General features: G+C 37.8%; 1 protein-coding gene across 1 annotated transcript; it reads left to right on the forward strand.

Moving 5' to 3' along the window:
• Window positions 1-857: 857 nt before the first annotated feature.
• LOC149844331 (mediator of RNA polymerase II transcription subunit 22a-like) lies at window positions 858-20,802 on the forward strand. Its single transcript, XM_090002142.1, has 4 exons — window positions 858-1,167; window positions 18,606-18,792; window positions 20,104-20,169; window positions 20,386-20,802. Exons 2-4 carry the CDS (start codon window positions 18,613-18,615, stop codon window positions 20,620-20,622), a joined length of 483 nt encoding a protein of 160 aa, XP_089858268.1. The 5' UTR covers window positions 858-1,167; window positions 18,606-18,612; the 3' UTR covers window positions 20,623-20,802.
• The last annotated feature ends 815 nt before the right edge of the window (window positions 20,803-21,617 follow it).

The following is a 21,617-nucleotide window of genomic DNA, read 5'->3' on the forward strand; positions in this document are numbered from 1 at the left end:
CGACGGATTAGCGATGGATATGTCCGTCGCTATACATATAATTTAACAACGGCTTAGCGACGATTGTAAATCTGTCGCCAAGCCGAGGTCGTTGTTTAGTACCGACGGATTTGCGGCGGAATCCGTCGTTCGTTATTCTGGCGCAATTAGCGACGAAACTGGCGACGAATTTATGCCGTCGTCAGTTAGCGTCGAAAAATTCATGACGTAAGATATTTGTCGCTACTTCGGCGCTAATCCGTCGCTAAGCCGGTTAGCGACGGAATGAGGTTGTCGCTAATCCATTGCTTTGTTGTAGCAGATATTTATGATTTTGGTGGTTTCAGTTTAACTGAGATTTTACAAATAAATTTATGTGACTTTGTAAGGTCTAAATTCTTATAAAAAAAACTGTGAATTTGGATTTAAGTGGGTCTTGGACATATTCAAGTACAATTTTGTCCCAAAAATGCATAAATTTGTAAAAGTATCCCAATGATGTCAGATATTTGTGATTTTGGACATTGAGAAAATATAAAAAATTGTAGGGCTTTTTAGGAATCACGTCAAATTAGTAGTCATATAGTATGATAAAATGAGTCTGCAGAACAAGCACTGCCTTAAATATTGGCCCATTACGTGTGATATTTTGATTTTTATAGTTAGTGCTTTTGCATTTGTTCTTAACATTTCTTTTATTTTAAGATATATAATGTTGTTATTCTTACAAAGTAAATGAAAAGATCTAATTTTAAGATATTCATATGCATGTGCTATCAAAGACTTTGCATACCAAAAGCCAAAAGCGGAGCTTAACCGAGTCGAGCTCGAGCTAACTCGGTTCATTGTTCATTCTATGTACTTTGAAAACAGTCTCCTCGGGATGTCACGGATTGGTTACTACACTCAGCCATCTTAAGCCTTGGCCCCTCGCAAGTCTCCTCTTTGCCTCTGCCCTCTGCGTTCTCAACCCTTCGCCCCTCCGACGTCCGGCCGACGCTCCCTCGCCTGAGTTTCCTGCCTCTCCTCCGCCGGCGTTTTCCGTGACCTGCTCCTCTCTCCGACCGGCATCCCCCTCGCCTAAGGCGTCCTTTCTCCGACCGGCTTCTTCTCTCCAACTGGCATCCTCTCTCCGACCGGCGTCCTCCGTGACCTGTCCCTCTCTCCGACCGGCGTCGCTCACCAACGGTGCTCCCACTCTCTCCCCCTCTTCTCTTTTTCTTTGTAGATGCATGCTTGCTTGCTTGAGGTTAATTGCTCATGAACGGTTGGAACGAGAAATTTCTCTTCTTTTTTGTTTTTTCTTGATGTATTGATGATTTTGTTATGATTGGTATTTGAGAGGCTTCTGATTTTGTGAGGAAATCTGAGAACTAAGATCTTTGGTTCGATTTGATGGGTTTTTTGGATGGTATTATTTTGTTGGTAGCTTGGAAACAAGGTAGAAATTTGTTTGTTGTTCTTGTTTTCTTTTTCTCAAGAAAGGGCACCCATTTCACTCAGGATGAGCTAAACTAGCTCGGCTTGAAACTCGGCACGAGCCGCCTCAGGCTCAGGTTGTGTAACGACCCAATCCTGGACCTCTCGAGCCCGAGAAATTACTCTATATTCTCAAGAATCAACTCAAAATCTTGCCAGCAATTTTTTTTTTCATTTAGTACTTAAAAGGTCGGTACATCCATCCAAATGCATAAACAAAATAAAAGAGTAGAGGCAAATCATACTTTGATGTTTGGAGTTGTTTTAGGTCCGATGAATGATGGCAGCAGTTTCTAAACCTAGGGTTGCAACCAAAGAAGGTGGTGAGTCTCAAAAACCCAGTAAGATTTCATTCACAAATAGACACGATTATTGCAATTGTACTGAGCTCTAAGCTCTTAGTTTTAGTTTAGTTTGCTATTTTATATACATGCTATTTATTAGTTTTACCCCCTTTACCGTATTTCTAATATCAGTCTTAGACATCTCTATTCTATTCAGTTATTCTGAACATAGCCTTCTCGAGCATAACAACCCATGTAGACAACTCAGAGTCTATGATGTTGGCTAGACATATGAACCACTCACAACAACGTAGTCCAAACCAACCCAGACTACAAACACAGGTGTCGCAGCAGCTCGCCGGTTGCAAGCCGGGAGCGAAGGAGCTCAATCGGTAGCTAGCCAAAGAGCCAGGGTAGTCATACCTGCCCCCAAGGTATCTCAATGAGTTATACCTATCTCAAAGGTTTTGTGGTTCATGCTACATCCTACATATGTCTAATGGGCAATGTTTTAACCGCCTAAGTCACCTAGGAACGTTTGAGATATTCTCAAGTTACTCACGAGGCACACACCTCAACATTGCCCCAGACCATGCTTCCTAGTAGAGTTCCCCATCATGTTCTGTGTGAACATTCTATACACAACTTTCTCTCACTATTCACATCTTGAAGTCAGTGCGTTATACAATCATCAATGTATATTCACTAACTACTTTTTAACACATGTTCATATATCTGAACTGTTAAGGATGTCAACCCACAAAAGATTAATTCACGACACTTACAATGCCCCTCTCAAGGCATAAGCGTGACTTTCCCCAAGGTAATATCTATCCTGAGTCTCTGGAACTGTACCCTAAATTTCCATATAACACATCAATTTCATACATGCAATCATTGTCATGCCACATTTATTTCATAACTCAGAAAATATGCATGATCAGGTTTAAGCATCACACTTAAATTTTATAGATTCCTAAGCATGCAAAGTAATGTCTATTCACAATAACAAAACTAGCACACTTGAAGCATTTGAAATTATATTGAAGAATGCCTAAACTAGCTAGCATGTGTTTTAATCAACTAAGGAGGAATTTGCAAATGTTTACTTATCTAGAAAGCTTAATTCCACTTCCTAAAATATATCCTTAGCCTTATGCAAGTTTTGAACTAAAATCAATTAATACCTTGTATTATTATTTACAGTCTCATCTTAAAATGATCAAAATACCCTTAGATTAAAATATCCAAACTCTGACTTCATACTTTAAGAGTTTGTCCTCACATCCCCTACTAATGGATTCTACTTAAGTAGTAGAATCTATGGATTCAATAATCACCTGAATCCCACTTCGGGGTACCAAGTTATGTTGTGTTTATCATTTAGGCATACTAATGTCAAAAATGGTCTTTTTGCTCTTTTGACCAATCATAACGACCTCTATATCATCTTGGTTCTATGTTACTTAAGACTCACATCCAAATTTTGATTTGGACCCTGAATCCGATATGCCTGATCCAAACCTGTTTGTAATGGTGTGGCATAAGCATAGCGTCTGTGCCAAGCATTCTTGGATTTTGGACTAACTCCACTTATTTTCGGATCCATTTGGGTATCCACGATCCAATTTGCGTTTTGCATCCAACTTAGATCTGGTGCGTATTGGAAAAATTGAGGTCGTTACTATCTTGATTTTTCCACTGCACTCGCCCACCCATGTACACCCATATATATATATATAATTTCGATTTGACCCACATCGAGAACCGACTTGGTCTAAACCGAATCGGTCTACCCTTAATACCATTCGGGCTCGGTCTGTCTGTACCGAGTTATCAAGAAAAATAGACCCCGACTCGATCTGGACAAACTGAGTCGGTCTGCTATTGCCAAATAGACCTGAACCGGTCCTAACAGATCGAGTCAGTCTGTCACGGTATACAGACCGACTCAGTCCGTTAAGATCGAGTCGGTCTGTCAGAGCACTCATACCTTGGCTTGGTTTGCGCTGACCTAGCTCAGTCCGGGTCATGCCCAAACCGAGCAGTACAGCCGACTCGGTCTGCAGAAAATACAGACCGAGTCTGCCCTGCACTATTTCGGCAACACCATTGTTGTCGAACTGCTGCAGCTTCTGCAGATGGGCCGGTGCCGCTAGCGATCGTCGATCTCCTGCGGTTGTTGTCTCTTTTTTTTTTCTTTTTTTCGATGTGTGTGGCGATGAGGGCAGCGGCCGGACCTCCTGCCTCCTCGGTGTAGGTGGTCCTCCCCCCCCGTTTTTGTCACCAACAGGTGACAACAACAGGGGAAAACCCCTCGGTCGCTCCCTTTCTTCTACTACAGGGCAGGGACAGGGTTTTCCCTGTCCTTGTTTTGTTGCAACTCGTCGACAACCGTAAGGTTGCCGACGACCTCTGTATTAAAACAACGAGAGGGAGAGGGGGTTTATCTGTCGGCGACCGATGGTGGGTCCTCTCCTGCTTCTCCCTTCTCGCTCCCTCTCTACTACTCTGGTGTTTGAGTAGGGGAAGGGGAGGAGGCCCACCCATGGCTTTTATAGCCATGGGGTTGGTTAACCCCCCCCCCCTCGTATTAATTGGGGGAATCCCTTCTTCCTCTCCCACGAATAAGGGGTGGCAGTTCCCCCTCCTCCCGTAACCCACCCACGATGGGGGGTGCGTTACAGGTCGAGCTTGAGCTCGAGCTGCGCCTGTAGATGCAGGACCTTGGGCGAGTCGTGCTTGTACTTGCCAAGCTCGCCTCGAGCTCGTGCATCCCTAGTCACTGCAACAAACTTTAAAATTAGTGACAACTCTTTAGGGCAAGGTTTTAAAACCCGTGACTCGGAACTCGACTCGTTCTTTATTGACTCGTGACTCGGCGGGTCAACTCGGTGACTCGGACCAGGTTTTGTTAACTTTTGATTTTAAAAGAAAAACAATATATAATTTGTCTGAAACCATGTTTTTGAGTAAACATAGTCTCCAAATGTCTGTAAGAATATAAAAACAACTGCAAAGAGCTATAGAGGTTTGCTTGAATAATTGAATTTGATATCTATACAAGCACTTTGACTAATTCATGACTTGAATTAGAGGATTTGGTCACCATGAGTTCAGTCTGCTACTACCTAAGGTTCCTAAAATGGCCAATCATATATGCTAGCTTGTTTTAAAAGTTTTAATTCCCTCTCTAACAAATCCATAAATGTAAAATAGGGATATATGTGCATATTGAAAGTTTACAGAATGCCCAATATCAACATAAATAAGCAATTTTCTCATGTATAAAACTATGCAGAAAATATATTAATGGCACAACTATAAAAAGACTACTAATATTTGAATATGTACAATGCTTGTTCACATAACAAATGGATGATGAAACCTAAATGTGACTTCCCATAGGCACAACTGACTCTCCATATATAGTGAGAATCATTTCTTTAAAATATTTTGCTAGAATAAGTTGATTACACAGGGTGAACAGTAGTTCGAACAACATGGCGATTTTATTCTATGGATTTAAATGCTTTTTTATCTTTAAATGATTTTTATTTTCTTTTTTATACAAAATCTGGGTTTAACCCTTGTTAAAATATATGTACTTATATATTTCGAAACTGTAATTTGAAACTCAAAAAACAAATTTCAAACATCCCAAAACTCGCCCGAGTCAGGCCGAGTCAAGCCCGAGTTTTGGCAAACCGAGTTTGCCTTGCCGGGTTGACTCGCTGGAGGGCCGAGCCGAGCCGAGTCGTTGACTCGGTGAGTTTTAAAACACTGCTTTAGGGTGAAAGTTTTTTTTCCTCTTTTTTTTATGACCAAGAACCAACCTAGGAACGGGGTCACTTAATAGACCCCCTTTCTTAGATAGCAAACCCCGAATGAGTGCTCTAGATCGCAAAAGGTACCCACTGAGCAAGCCACCGACATAATCTCAGGAGGAAACAATCTCGAGCAAGATGGGGTTCCACCATATTTCTAGGACCACCCTAACCACTTGGGCAATCAGGGGTGAGCTCTCTTTAAGGGGGTGTTTGTTTCATGCCCTTTCCTATGTAAGATTTTCTCTTTCATAGGAAATAGGGCCTCTTTCATTGAAGGGAAGAAACAAGGCGCCAAGAAGAAGAAGAATGCTTCAGTGTTGACTCCTGTGAAAAAAAAATGGCTATTGTTTTTGCCAAGGATGTAAGATAGTAAGATATATATCGAATTGTATCGTAAAAAATCATAATTTTTTTATAAAAATTAACAAAAATTTCAAAAAAAATCATTAAACATCAGAATAAATTAGACAAAATTATAAAAAAATCATAACACATGAAACAATAATGATTTTTACAAAATACAACCATAAAATCACATATAAAACATAGATGTAATAAGATGAACTAAACATATATATGTTCTTAAACATTAAATAACCACACGTTTGGTTGTGCAGCCACACATCTAATCACCGCAAATGCAATCGGTTAAGACAAAATAATGATACATTCAAAAGCCAAAAAGTTTTCATAACTCATTATTATGTTACATTTTTCAATTATGGAATGTCATGTTAAGGAGAAAGGCATATAAGCTAGACTTCAGAAACAAGTAATAAAAGTCATACTTAGTAGCAAACTTCATCTCAAGGATTTCCTTTGTTTATTGCATCGTCCAGTGGCTTGAGATGATGATAGGCCATCTTCATCTTCTAAATCAGGGACCACCTCTGACAATTTCTCTTTGGCAAATGTTGCATGCACTCGTGCCTTTCTTTTATCATCTTTTTATAAAACTAGTAAGAAGCTCAACATGATCAATAGGAATGCAATGTGTATATAATTTCACGGTGGCGTTGCTATGCCCCCAATATAACATTTAAATCTATATAATCCTCTATGCACTACAAACCCACAAAAGCTATCCTTTACTATTCCTTTGAAGTATATCCAAGTCAATAGGTGTACAATATTTCAATGTTGGATCCTTTGAGAGGCATCCTCGAAGACCTCCACCCCCTATCGACCTCCTAGAGCATAAATTACTAAATCTAATCACTACAAATATGTAAAATAATGCTCAATAACGCACTGAGGTACACATTTTGAGTTCTAAGGACACAAAAAATGAGATTAAGGGTAAAAAAAAGCTAAAAGTAAAGTAATGTCTTCTAAATACGAAAGGAGATTACCATTCTTTAACTTCAATCATACACAAATGAAACAAAAAACGAAGATTTTTTCACCTTAACCCACTTCCTTGAGTGAGAAAATAGTGGAAATGTACTCTTGAGCAAACCGCAAAAGCTCTTTCTAGTGGCAGATCCAGGATTTTACTTAAAGGGTGCAAAAATGTTTTATAATAAAATAAAATATAAAACTAAAATATAAAGGGGGGCAATATAAATTTTCAGGATTTTGCTTAAAGGGGGTAATTTTTTTTTTATAATAAAATAAAATTTAAAACTAAAATATAAAGGGGTGCAATATGATTTTTTATAATAAAACAATAAATTTTTTAAAACTTTAGGAGGGGCTCGAGTTATCGGTCCCAAGCCTAGATAAAGGAGGAGGGTTGCGGTAGGCCTGTGACAGCCAACATAAAAACTTAGTCATACCCTATGAATATGAACCAATATGAGAATTTCGTTGGGGCGTTCCCTACTGAGCGACGCGCTGTACTCTATAGGCCCGGAGGCAGTGATAAATGGGCAAGGGTTGCTAGGTCGTCGCCCGAAAGCGATGCGTCACACCGGCGCCCGGGTGTGGTGTCAAATAGGCAAGGGTTCCCTCACTTTGTTGGACGGGTGGGGGTAAAGAAGTTAGTCCAAGACCATAAACGATACAAGATTGTATCGTACAATACATGCTATAGAGATACAATACACGCTCGTATCATGATACGAGTGTGTATCGTATCATTATTTCCCATAGTAACGATATGTATCGTATGATACAGTACAATACAAACAACCTTGGTTTCTGCCTCTTCCATCAACACAAAAATAATGAGTTTAACTGCATAAAATCTGCATTGACCAAGCTGTGTGTCTTATATCTCATAGAACTTTTCAGTTTTAATCTGTTGATTGCCTCCAACATTTCTGTTAATTGCTTGTTCCTACTGAAACTGCTATTACTTAAGGCTGATCTTGCTTTTTTAGGTATAATCTAGTTGCGACACCACATGGTAGAGTGTATGTGTTTCTGCACAGATAGTGATTGGTTTATTTTGACTACCATTTACTTGCAAGCAGTGTCGCAATTGCTTTAGTGAAATTTCTTTATATTTGTAACATGCCCTGGAAATAGGTCATAGAAAAATGTTTATTATCTTCATTAATTTTAAATGGCTAATACACATGTCTACATTGATAATTCACTGATGCGTAACAATTAAGCTGGCATTGGTTTTGATGGTTTTTGATGCTGTGGGATTTATGATTTATTAGGATCAAGATGGGTTGTCATAATCTATGTGCGCATGCTATCATGTTTCTTAATTCTTATGATCATGCAGTTTTAATTTGTGAGGGTCAAGCTTGATTACCAGATGATGTGTTGTGATTCGTACACTCAATACAAACTCCATCTGAATTATGTATCCATTCATTCACAACAAATGGTCTTGTTGCATTGATAAGGAACCCTATTTGTACACCTCCAACATTTGACCATTTTTTAGTTGAAAATCCCAGCAACTCCATGAATAAGGAAAACATTAATTAAAGTTTGAACAATCCATACAATTCACCATGAGAAAATTTTGATAAAAGGGGACCATTTCCACTTTTGTACAACCAAATCTTTCTAGAAGCTACCCATGTTGCACACATCAAGTATGAGATTGAGACTGCTTTATAATTGCATCAACTTTAGGTGTGTTTTTAAAATCTCTTTTAATAGTTAATTTAATATCTTAAAATGATTTTGATTGAGAAATTTCTCTTCTATTATGAAGTTTATTCCATAGTCACAAATATTGGTCTCGGCTATATCCCGGCAAGGCAATTTCTCATGATAATATAGGTTTAGTTGATAAATCTTGATGCTTAAAAAAATATAAAAATATAAAAATATAAAAAGATAAAAATAGAATAAATAAAAAAATAACACATTTAGACAATAAAATACAAATATGATAAAAAATATAAAAGAGGAGAAAACATAGTTAAGATGTAGAAAAGATGTAAAAAAGTAATCGGTAACTCATAATATCGGGATAATATCGTTATATTATCGTGACATATATATTATAACTATATTTTCAAAATATCGTGATATTGTGCCTTTAATATAATTTTATGAATTTACATATATATTATCACTATATTTTCAAAATATCGCCTATATCTGTGACTGGTTTATTCTTGATTGGATAAGTTGTTCTCTATAAGTTTAGGAGTAATTATTGAATAGATTTTGATTAGATGAGATTGAGGATGTGCATATATTAGGATAAAATGTAAATCAAATCAAGTAGGTTTGGTAGAAGATTCAGGTCCAAGTCGGTCTGGGAATTAATCTGATCAAGTACAAATTGGATTTGGGTTTTAATCAATTTGGATGTGTGTATGTGTGTCAAGGCCAAAAATGGTTCAGGTTCAAATTGGTTTGGATAGAAGGTGGTTCAGTTTAGGTTAGTTATAGTATATATTGCAAAGAACCAGGCATAAAAATGGGTTGGATACAAATTTTATTGGGGCTAAAAACTTAGATTCTAAATGTGCCTTATTTACCATCTGCACACTTAAATAACGTAGCAAATTGTCATTTGTATATTAGAATGATACAGTGATTACCATTTTTGTTCTGTTGGTCAGCTGCTGTGTGATAGCAATTTTTTTTCCTTCTGCTTTGTCAAATGTCGCTATCTAGTCTTCATTTTGTTCATGCGTAATCTATTGTTTCCAACCCATTTGTTCGACTGCCGCTGCCCTGTAAAGCTTGATTTATACTGGACTAGTATCTGAGGATCTTCTTATCAATTACTTCACTTGGTTGTGCTTGGGCTAGAGCAAATAAAGCTATCCATCTGCTATCTGTTTAATACTGTAGAGTTGGTTTTCTAATGAATAAATCATACAATCTTCATGGATTTGAATCATGCAATTTTCATGTGCTGAACACTCCTGGTATGTGTTTACTTGCTGCAATTGCTCCTCAACATTGTGGATCTTTGCTCAAACATAAACTTTCCTAGGATTGGAGCTGTTCTAAATTGCTCTGTAGAATTGGGAATGGCAAACATCCCTTTGAAACATGAGAGTAGACTCCAAAAATGTGTGTTTTTGCAACACTGTGCTTAGCGTGAAGTGCATTGATCAACCTGAATGCTTTAAGTTGAAATAAATTCATTCATAAAGTGCAAATTAAGTCTACTACTTGTAGGGCAAAACAATGACTAGAGAAAAGTGAAACAAATGAGACATTTAGCTGTACCTTTGGTTGCTAGCATTACCATTTGAGTAGCACAGTACCAATTTATTCTGATCAATCTACATGTACAGTAGTGGCTTCCAATGTGATTTTCCGATAAAAACGCCTTGCCATTTCAAATGTGTGATTTAAATATTTATCCTGGTGTAGTTATCATCGATATTGATTTCCAGCATTTCTCCCCTGAAAACTTTCTGTAAGAGCTTGTGATCTTATTTATTTGGGACCTCTGTGTGCTGCATAGGTTTGCTTTCTCTTTGTTGTGTGCATGAATGTTTCTGCCTTCACTCTCTAGGCCACAACCTTCACTGTGAGTGGGTATTTTGTCATTTTTATCGAATTATTGGTTGTCCATAAGATCTGTTTTTAAAATTATGATGTTTGTAATTTATGATGTATTTTTTCATTGAAATGGTTTGGACTAGATTCAACCAGAGTTACCGGAAGCGTCATTGAGCACGGGGAAGCGTGAAATGTGGCACTTCCGAAATGTGGTGTAAAGCGCCAAAAAAAATAGGTCCCATTTAGGGGAAACTCGCTTCCCCTTCTTTTTTCATTTTTTTGTGTTTTTATTTTTATTTTTCTTTCTTTTTTCTCTTTTTTCCCTTCCCCTTGCTTCCTATGTCGCTTCCGGTTTGCTTTCTAGGTCGCTTCCGAGACGATTCCTGCTTCGCTTCTAAGTCTTCTAAGTCGTCTTCCTAAAATTTTGAAAGTGTCTCGCTTCTGCTTCACGAATTGCTTCCCACTCCCGCTTCCCCGACTGGCAACTCTAGATTCAACATAAATCAACACTGACTTTTAGATAAAGCACCCAACTCACCAGATTTAAGGAGAAAAAGGAAAAGCCTGCATCATGCATGAGTAAACTTCAAGAAATATACCTGATACCAGATCCCTGCATAAGACAGATGATGATGCTAAAAAATGGGTACTGGGAAAATTTCATTATTTTTTTTTTATTTTGGCAACTTCTGAGTTGATGAGATATGTTCTGATATTAGTGTAACTGAGACCACCTCTGCTGGGATCATATACTACAGCAATGTTGTGAAAATTGTTAAGGCATAGCATAGCGCTCCACCAAAAACTGAAGCGAGGTGTAAAGCATAAGACTCAATTTAAAAAATCCTTTAAAAATATCTAAAAATATAAATAAAATTAATAACTAAAAGAAATGCAACATAAGCTTTAATCAACAAATATCATATAACAGATCATTTGATCATAGAAGTGCTTCAATCACTAGCAATTATCATTATAACGTAATCAAACAATATGCACCAAAGAGAAAATGTAATGACTACATTGGCACAAGAACCTTATCGCCCCCAAGAAGATCAGTGATCGAGAGAGGGTGACCATGGATAGAAACACCAGGTAAACATTAAAACCTAATCTCGCCACAAGCAACATTCTTGAAAAAGTATAAGTGAAATATCTTAAAGACAGAAAGAAAACTAAGTTGCTTAAGACAACAAAATAAATTAATCAGCAACTCATTAAAATTAAAATAGATGAATAATTAGTGTAAAAGCAGATGCATACATGGAAATCCAAGAAAATTCATATAGCTGTTACCTGTTCAACTATAGGTAACATAAATTATTAATAAAAATAAGATAAACTTAAGGGCACTTATATGCAAGGAGTATGCATCACTATTCAATGCAGAGGATCATATCACAAGCTTAAAACTCTAAGTATAAGCAGACAGAGAGAGGGGGAGAGTGTGCACTTGTGGGTGGTCCAAGTTGATCAAAGTATAAGAGAGAGAGAGAGAGGGGGGGGGGGGAGGCCCTAATCAGTCGGGCCTCCCCCTTTTTTGGGTCAAATAGGGGCTTTGACCCCCATTTGACTCGTAAAAAATGAGATATGTTCACACCTCACCATGAGGTGTGCGCCTCAGTAAGCATACACTTTATATGTGCGCCTCAAGGCGAGGTGCACTTTTTGTACCTTGAGGCACATTTTTAATAACACTGTACTTCAGTGAAGATCAAATGATTGAGATACTAGAATACTAAGGTCTAAGGGGCATTGTTTCTTTTTTTAGTGCAGATACCATATAATGGGTGCACATGAGAATGAAATTAAATTTGAACTGTGAAATGAGGAATACCATGCTTTTATATATATTAAGAATTCAAAAAGATTAAAAGGCAAAAATTTCTGTAGAAAATAAATATCTACAAATGCATGGGACACAGCACATATATTAACATGTAAAATAGGCAAGAAATACAATGTAAACATAGCTTCAGTTAAACAAAGACTTGTTAAAAGTAAAAGGAAGAAAAAACTATATGTTGCTATTAAGCTTCTCAAACACAGTTTACATGATCATTAATGAAATACGAGGGAATACCTGTAATGAAGTGCCAAATGAAAAGAGCAACGTCTCCAAGCGAAAGCACGGAAGCACGCACATACACAAGATGCCACTAAAGGGCAAAATAAACCACAAAAGTGGTTAAGCACAAAAAGAAGATAAAAAATATATCTCACTTCATAGAATGCTTCAAGAGAAGCTTAGCAAATACATGGGGCTGAGCCCCTTATTTATACACAGCAAGGGACCCAAGGAGGGGCTCCCATAGAGTCGTTGGAGCCCCTCCAACGGTCATATTTATGACCGTTGGAGGGGTCCAATGACTCTATGTGGACCCCTCTCAAGTGAATAAAAACAAAAAAGAAAAAAGCAAAAAAAAAGGAAAAAGAATAAAGGAAAAAGAAAAGGAGAAAAGCATATCAAAGATATGCGTGTACAGGGTGAAATTACAGAAATACCCCTATCGGGTTTTACAAAATAAATATATATATATTTATATATATAGATAGACACATAGACATATATATATTATATATATGTGTATGTGTCGTAATCTATGTATATAGATATATATTTATAGATATACATCATATTTTAACACCCCCCCTCAAACACATGGTGAGATCACCGAGAGTTTGCTAAGGAGGAAGTAGAAGCGAGGCGAAGGCAAAGCTTTGGTGAAGAAGTCCGCCAACTGATATTCGGTAGGAACATATGGAAGTTGAATGGTGCCTCGTAAAAACTCGTCTCGAACATAATGACAGTCCATCTCAATATGCTTCGTTCGTTCGTGAAAAGTGTGATTGCTAGCGATATAAATGGAGCTCTTGTTGTCACAACATAGCTTTGAGGGAGTTGAGAATGAGACACCCATATCTTTAAGTAAGCTTCTTAACCATATAATTTCAGTTGTGGTAGTGGCCATCGCCCGATATTCGGCTTCAGTAGATGAGAGAGAAACTTTACGCTGCTTTTTACACCTCCAGGAGATAAGTGACTCCCCAAGAAACACACAATAACCTGTGGTCGAAATACGATCATCGGGGTTACCCCCCCAATCAGAGTCAGTATACGCAAGTAAAGTAAGAGGTGAAGAAGAGGATAAGAATACTCCCTTAGTTATGGAATCTTTTAGATATCTGATAATCCTCATTACTGCTGCCATGTGAGTGGTGGTAGGAGCAGTCTGAAATTGGCTTGCACTATGAACAGCATGGGAAATGTCAGGCCTGGTAATAGATAAATATGTTAAGGATCCAATCAATTGACGATAAGGCGTGGGATCTGCTAAAGGAGTGCCATCATTGGCTCTCATCTTGGCATTGATCACTTCTGGAGTCTCCACCCTTTTGTCATCTGTTAGCCCAGACTTAGCAATAATATCAGAGGCAAGCTTCATCTGAGATAGGACATACCCCTTGGGGGAGTATGCAACTTCAATTCCTAAGAAATACCTCAAAAAACCCAGATCAGACATATCAAAATTTTTCTTAAGAATATTTTTAATAAGATCAATACCTTTCTTATCATTACCTGTGATAATCATATCATCAACATATAATAACAAAATGGTTATGTATTCATTAGAGGATTTAACAAACAAAGCAGTATCAGTGTAACATGAGGAGAAACCATTATCAAGAACTACTTTGCTAAAAAGATCATACCAAGCTTTTGGCGCTTGTTTTAACCCATAAAGAGCTTTGTTTAATTTTAGAATATTGCCTTTCCCAATTTCAAGACCCGGCGGAGGATCCATAAGAACTTCTTCACAAAAAGTTCCATTTAAGAAAGCATTTTTAACATCAAGTTGGTATATAGGCCATTGTTTGATGGATGCTAAGGCAATTAAGGTTCGTACACTAGTCATTCTGGCCACAGGAGCAAAGGTTTCTTCATAATCAATCCCATATTCTTGGGCATAGCCTTTTGCTACCAAACGAGCTTTGTATCTTTCAAGAGACCCATCACATTTAGTTTTGACTTTATATACCCATCTACACCCAATTGCCTTCTTCCCTAAAGGTTGAGGAATAATGCTCCAGGTTTGGGCCTTGTTAAGAGCCTCTAATTCGATTTTCATGGCTTCAATCCAATGTGGGTGATCTTTAGCTTCCTTAAAAGAGGAAGGTTCGTGATACGAATGTATTAACATAAGACAAGTCCTATAATTCGGAGAAAAAGATTCATAGGACACAAACTTTTGTGGTGGCCTACTGGTACGAGAAGATCTCCTAGGTAGATGGTTGTCAGTAGATTCTTCTAAAGAAAAGTCTTGAGAGTATCTGTCAATAGCTGGTTGATGTTCATTTCCTATCCGCCGGGTATAGACATTTATATCATTAAGGTTTTCATTTTGGGAGGTATTATCATGTTGTTGTATATCATTATAATGTGAAATCCCATCACAACTAGTATCACAAGAAATAGCCTCAGGAGACTCAATTCTAGGAGCTAAGTCAAATAGAAAAGAATAATCGATGTCTTCCTTAGATGTGTGGATATTGAAACCATTTTGTTCTTCAATAAAGTTTACATTTCTCGACACATATAATTTATTGTTTCGAATATCATAACATCTATAGCCTTTTTGATTCTCACCATAGCCAATGAACACACATTCAATAGCTTTAGGTGACAACTTATCTTGTCCTAGACTAAGTACAAAACATTTGCATCCAAAGATTCTTAGTCTATTAAAATCGGGAGTAATTTTAAATAATTTTTCAAAGGGCAAAACATTTTTCAAAGAGGAAGAGGGCATACGATTCACAAGATATGTTGCGGTAAGAAGAGCTTCGGCCCAAAAGTTTTTAGGAACACATTTAGACACAAGAAGAGTTCTTGTGATTTCAATTAAATGCCTATGTTTCCTTTCCGCAAGACCATTTTGTTGCGGAGTTTTAGGACAAGATCGTTGGTGCAAAATTCCATTTGTTTTAAAATAATTTTGGAAGTCTTTAGACATGTATTCTCCTCCGGAGTCGGATCTAAAAATGGCTATATTGTGTTGGAATTGGTTTTGAACAAGAGCGTGAAACTCTTTAAAAATGGTGAAGACATCGGATTTATTCTTGATAATAGAAACCCATGTGTATCTAGTAAAATCATCAATAAAAGAAACATAGTAAGAGAAAAGCCTCCTTTGGACATAACGGGTGCCGGTCCCCATACATCGGGATGCACAAGTTCAAAAGGCCTTTTTGACACAAAATTGCTATGAGAATATGGAAGAGAGTGAATTGTCCCAAGAATACAATCATTGCATGTAAAAGTATTTGTATTACAAAATTTTTCCAAAAATGGAAAAAGGTACAATTTAGAAATACTAGGGTGCCCAAGTCTCCTATGCCAAGTCTCAATATCTTTGGATTGAACATGATTACAAAATGATTTGGATGGCAAAAACAAAAAATCCATATAGTAAAGGTCCCCTCTTCTATGGCCTTGCCCAATCCGCTTCCCGGACCGGAGATCCTGCACATAGCAATGGGTTGGTGAAAAAGAGACATTACATTCAAAATCGGTAATTTGAGAGACGGAGAAAAGATTTAGATTAAGTTTTGGGATGATTCGGATTTTGGGAACAAAAAATTCTTTGTTTTGGTCATAAATTTTCTCAAGGTTTCCAATACCCTCAACATTTAAAGAAGTTCCATCGGAGGTGGATACATATGATTTAAATTTATTGAGACTTGGTTTTGACAAAAGTGATGCATTTGGAGTCATATGGAAAGAGGCACCCGAATCAAGAATCCAAGAAGACATACCTGGGAATGAAGAAATGGCGACACCGGAAGTGGAAGGTGAGGATGATGATGTAGAGGCGTTCATCTTCATAAATTGTTGAAGAGTTTCGGTTAGATGAGCGATGGAATCCTTTATGTCACCATCCTTCTTTGAATCTTCATTGATGATTGGAGGAGTTTCTCCCACGGAAGCTACCTTCTTCTTGAATTTAGGGCAATCGGGACGAATATGGCCCGGTTCATTACAATTATGACATGATTTTCCTTCCTCCACCATTATTCTTCCAAAAATGTGGTGGTTTATATGATCTTACATTGTTGCCGGGTCTAGACACGGCATGTACTTCATCAACATCCCTTTTCAAGGCCAAACGGGTTTCTTCTTGACATAAATCGGCCAAAATATCGCTTAGAGGAGTAGAGGCTCTATGAAGTAGAGATCCTCTAAGTTGTTCAAATTCGGGATGAAGCCCATGAATAAATTGAAAGAACCTCTTTTTTTCCATTTGCTCTTGTCTCATAGCAATAGCACTTCCTTCCCATTGCGGTTCGAGAAGGACAAGTTCATCCCATAAAGAGGATAGGGCACTATAATAGTCCCTAATGCTCATATCACCTTGCTTGGTAGCTCTTACCTTTTCTTGAAGAAAAAAGTGCCTAGCAAGGTCTCTTTGAGTGTACATACCTTTCATGAAAAACCATGCTTCATTAGCCTTCTTGAATTTTGCAAGATTTGCACAAATCTTCAATTCGACGTTATTCATGAACCATGCCAAGATTTTAGCATGTTCACTTTCCCAATCTTCCATTTTAGAAGAGTAATCAAGAATAGCCTTTTCTTTTTCTTCTTCATTCAAGGCTTTTTCTTCACCTCCTTCAAATTTAGTTAACTTTAGTTGTGGTTCCGGAATGGTTCCACATACATAACCCCAAAGCCTTTTACCTTTGAGATTATTCTCCATAGCGGCCGCCCACATGCGATAATTGGTCCCATCCAATTTGAATGAGAGATCGATTTTTGCATCTTTGTTGGCCATTAGAAGAAAAATTTATAAGACAAGAGAGTGGAGAGGTATTACTTGTCAATGGAGGATCCAATGAAGTCTTCTTAGCCAAGGCTCTGATACCATGTAATGAAGTGCCAAATGAAAAGAGCAACGTCTCCAAGCGAAAGCACGGAAGCACGCACATACACAAGATGCCACTAAAGGGCAAAATAAACCACAAAAGTGGTTAAGCACAAAAAGAAGATAAAAAATATATCTCACTTCATAGAATGCTTCAAGAGAAGCTTAGCAAATACATGGGGCTGAGCCCCTTATTTATACACAGCAAGGGACCCAAGGAGGGGCTCCCATAGAGTCGTTGGAGCCCCTCCAACGGTCATATTTATGACCGTTGGAGGGGTCCAACGACTCTATGTGGACCCCTCTCAAGTGAATAAAAACAAAAAAGAAAAAAGCAAAAAAAAAGGAAAAAGAATAAAGGAAAAAGAAAAGGAGAAAAGCATATCAAAGATATGCGTGTACAGGGTGAAATTACAGAAATACCCCTATCGGGTTTTACAAAATAAATATATATATATTTATATATATAGATAGACACAGACATATATATATATTATATATATGTGTATGTGTCAGTAATCTATGTATATAGATATATATATATATATATATATATATAGATATACATCATATTTTAACAATACCTTCCTAAATTGTAGATAGGAATAGCAAATTATCTTAGTAATGATACATTCTTTTTCTTCTTTTTGATCTAATATTTATGCTAGTGATGATTGTGGCAACCAGGCTGGAGTGCTTTTGCTGTTAAACTCCAAATGACATAAACACACTATTTTGTGCATGATGGTGACAAAGCTAATGTGACTATCAAACAGAAGTGGAAGTATTATAATTATGATTACCTGTTTCATGTCATGATTGTCCCCAACCTGTTCCTTGTGGTATTTAAGCTGGAACTGTCTTTTTCTTGTTTTTAAGCTTTTATAATATGTAAATCAGTGGCATTTATATTCTGTAAGATGAGAATTTTGTCATTTTTTAAGCATCACAATTTTATCATGAGGTTTTTAATATTTCAATTTAAAAGATTTTTCTTCTTTTTAATAGATAAGCTACACCAAGCTTCTTACAAGATTTAAAATCCAGGTCACAATAGTCCTTTCTCTGTCTTATTTGTTGATATTTTTGTACTGTAATTGAAGTTCAAAAACATGAACAAATGAATAGTCAGTCCTCTTGAATTGGATATGCATACATTCACACAGTTGCACATGCACTGCACACTTATTCTTCAGTAATAAGGTGGACACAGTTATATGTTTGTGTAGGTTCAATATGAACAAGAGTGGTAGCGGAGTTGGTCTTGGAGGTGTCGGTAGTGGTGCCCTTGCTGCAGGCCCTACAGCAGCAGCAGCAGCAGCAGCCGCTCAAAAGCAAAAAAATTTGTTGCAGCGTTTGGAGGCTGACATTGCTAATATTGTTGACAATTTCAGTGTTTTGGTAAATGTGGCACGGGTAATTCACTTTTCTTTCTTTCTTTTATAAATGGACTAAATTGACTGCTGCTTGTTGTTTGCATCTATAAAATTTTCTCTTGCTAAATGTTCTGTTGGATGTCTGTAATATTCTCTTTCTATGTATTACTTGATAAATTAACTTCTATATTTTGATTTTTTACCATGACTTAAGCCAACCAAGATACAGAGGAATCATTGTGGGGAAGAATGTGGCTGGAGAGAAGTTCTTGTTCCAAGGCTAGGCTGGAAAAGGTCTTCGTTTTGTCTGTCTAGGATCCCAAACGCCATAGTTAAATGCTAGTGTGTTGTTGCTTAGTCCATAGGGAGTTGCCTGGCCTAGTCCCTGTCAAGGATAGATAATAGGCTGTTGCTACTCAAACCAGGAGAGGGCCCAAGTTCAGCTAGGAGATGTGTCTCCTTGCTCACCTAAAGCCTGACACTACAGAATGAGTCTGAAATATGCATAGCTCTCTCTCTCTCTCTCTCTCTCTCTCTGATCTACATAGTTCGTGAGAAACTCCCTCAGAAAAGAAATGTTCCCCATTAAGACATAATAACAAATGAATGCAGTGCCTGTTGTACTCATTTAATGCAATGAACATTGCTAATCGATTTCCCTCACAATGCGCACAGTGCATGTATTATTAATATTTAATGTTGATACAATACTTCTGCGAGTGATTCGGAAGTTTTTTAGGCCATGGGGACATGTAAAAAGATGAGAGAGAACATTCATTTTCACACGCAGTATATGATTGTGGCTTTAACAAACAGAAAACACTGTCCTTGTTTCAGTGTATTAATTTCAAAAGACTAGAAATGTGCTAAAAGAAATAGAGTTTTATGGAACAAATGTCAATGTTCCAAAATTTGTTGATATCATTGCATATTATGATAGAAAATCTATTGTTGGTTGACTCCATGTAGTCAGGACAATGGAAAATCTATTGTTGGTTGACTCGATGTAGTTGGGACAAGGCTTGATTATGACAGACTTTTTTTGGGGTACTGATTATTAGTCATACAATAAGTGTGGAAAAAAACACACTACTGATTGCCTCATATCTTCATAGCCTGTTGTATATAAATAACTCTTGCTTCTATTCATCTGCTCCTCCCTTGTTTTGGTCAAGTGGCATCCCCTTGGCTTTAGCCATTGCAATGTCCAAACAACTTCTGAATATCTTGTGAGTGTTTCAAAACGGAGTAGTTTTACCTTGGAGATTTAGAGTCTTGGCATTGATATTACTATTTTGTTATTCGGGTTCTTGTTATGGTATTGTTGAAAGTGAAGTCTGTCTTCCTGTAGGTCAATGACCCACCCTACAGGAACTCACAGGAAGCATTCCAGATGGAGGTCCGTGCAGCTAGAGTGGTAATGTCAGAATGCATTTGTTTATCAGATTAATTCAATATTTTTATTTGTTTGGGCCTAGTTCTATCGGTCTGCTATATTTATTTCTGCTTGTTTTGGTCTAGTTTTATCAGTCTACTGTATTTTTCTATAGGGTTCAGTTAGATGACACTCCTTTCTGCTTATCTGTTTATGTTGCATTATTTTTTATGCCTTTGATCCATTTGCTGCAAGCAGGTTCAAGCAGCCGACTCACTACTCAAATTAATTTCAGAACTGAAGCAGACAGCGATCTTCTCAGGCTTTGCATCTCTGAGTGACCATGTCAAGCAACGCAAGCATGAACTTGGCCAACAATCAGAAAGAACAGAGCGTTTATTGGCAACATTTAGTGAGCAAGTAACTGTGAGTTTGAAAGAAATCGAATCTCATTATTATTCCTCTGTCGCAAGGACTGATCAACCACAAGTATGAACACTGGGTTCCTGTAAACGCATATGATGGCTTTGTCTTGATGGTGTTATTATCATCATGTTCGTCTTCTTCTTCGTCTTCATCTTTTCTGAATAAGAAAGTTAAAAGGTCGTGATTGCTGAATGGTTGGCCGAAGATTCTCTAGGCTGTCCTATAAATGATGGAACTGCTTGTTGCATTGATTTTACAGCTGTTTGAAGTTTGCAATGTTAGGAACAAATTGTTTTTCTTATGGACATCATAAAGCCATACCAAGTGTACTTTTTTTTTGTCTACGCCAAGGAACCCCCATTACACACTGGACATTGGCAGGCCTCTGGTTGGTAAAACCCTCGAGGTCCCATCCTGCCCACTGCAAGTACACTCAGCTTCTACCTTGCCGCAAGGGATGCCATCTGTGGGTTTCAAACTTGTGAAGACACATCAGCTTGGTGACCTTCACAAGTTGCCTCTACCAGATGACCAGAGCCCTTGTGGGCATATACGAAGCGAACCATATCATCGAAGAAAGTGAAAGTGGCAGCAATCTTGGTTTACGAACCAAGGCTGATAGTGGCTTCTCAAGCCTTCACAGGATTCAGCTCCATATATATTGATTTTGAAGTAATCTATGGTGATTTTTGTGCGTTTGCAATCGGGTCTGAGTCGGTGCTTTTGGATTTGTCTCGCTTTCACGTGTACAAAATATTTTACAAAGCTAGAACGATACTGCCATGAATTCAGAACAGCGAAAAAGTAATTCCCTTGGACAGGTTCAACCGGGACCAATAGCTTTATTTGACCAGTTATGTGTGATCGAGTTGGTTTTAGGCATATAAGTTCCGACTTATGTATGAACCAGAACATTTCACCACGACTGTCACGTTTGAGATGTTGGATATAACATTGATCAAGTGGTTGCCCACGTTGTATGGGGCTTGTGGACAAGGAGGTGTCCTCCTATCTAGACCTCGAACTCCTTGCCCTAAGTGAAGCAGGAGGCTCCCTAGGGTTTA

Source organism: Nuphar pumila, chromosome 3 (genome assembly GCF_984573655.1).
Source record: "Nuphar pumila chromosome 3, dmNupPumi1.hap1.1, whole genome shotgun sequence".
Lineage (NCBI taxonomy): Eukaryota > Viridiplantae > Streptophyta > Magnoliopsida > Nymphaeales > Nymphaeaceae > Nuphar > Nuphar pumila.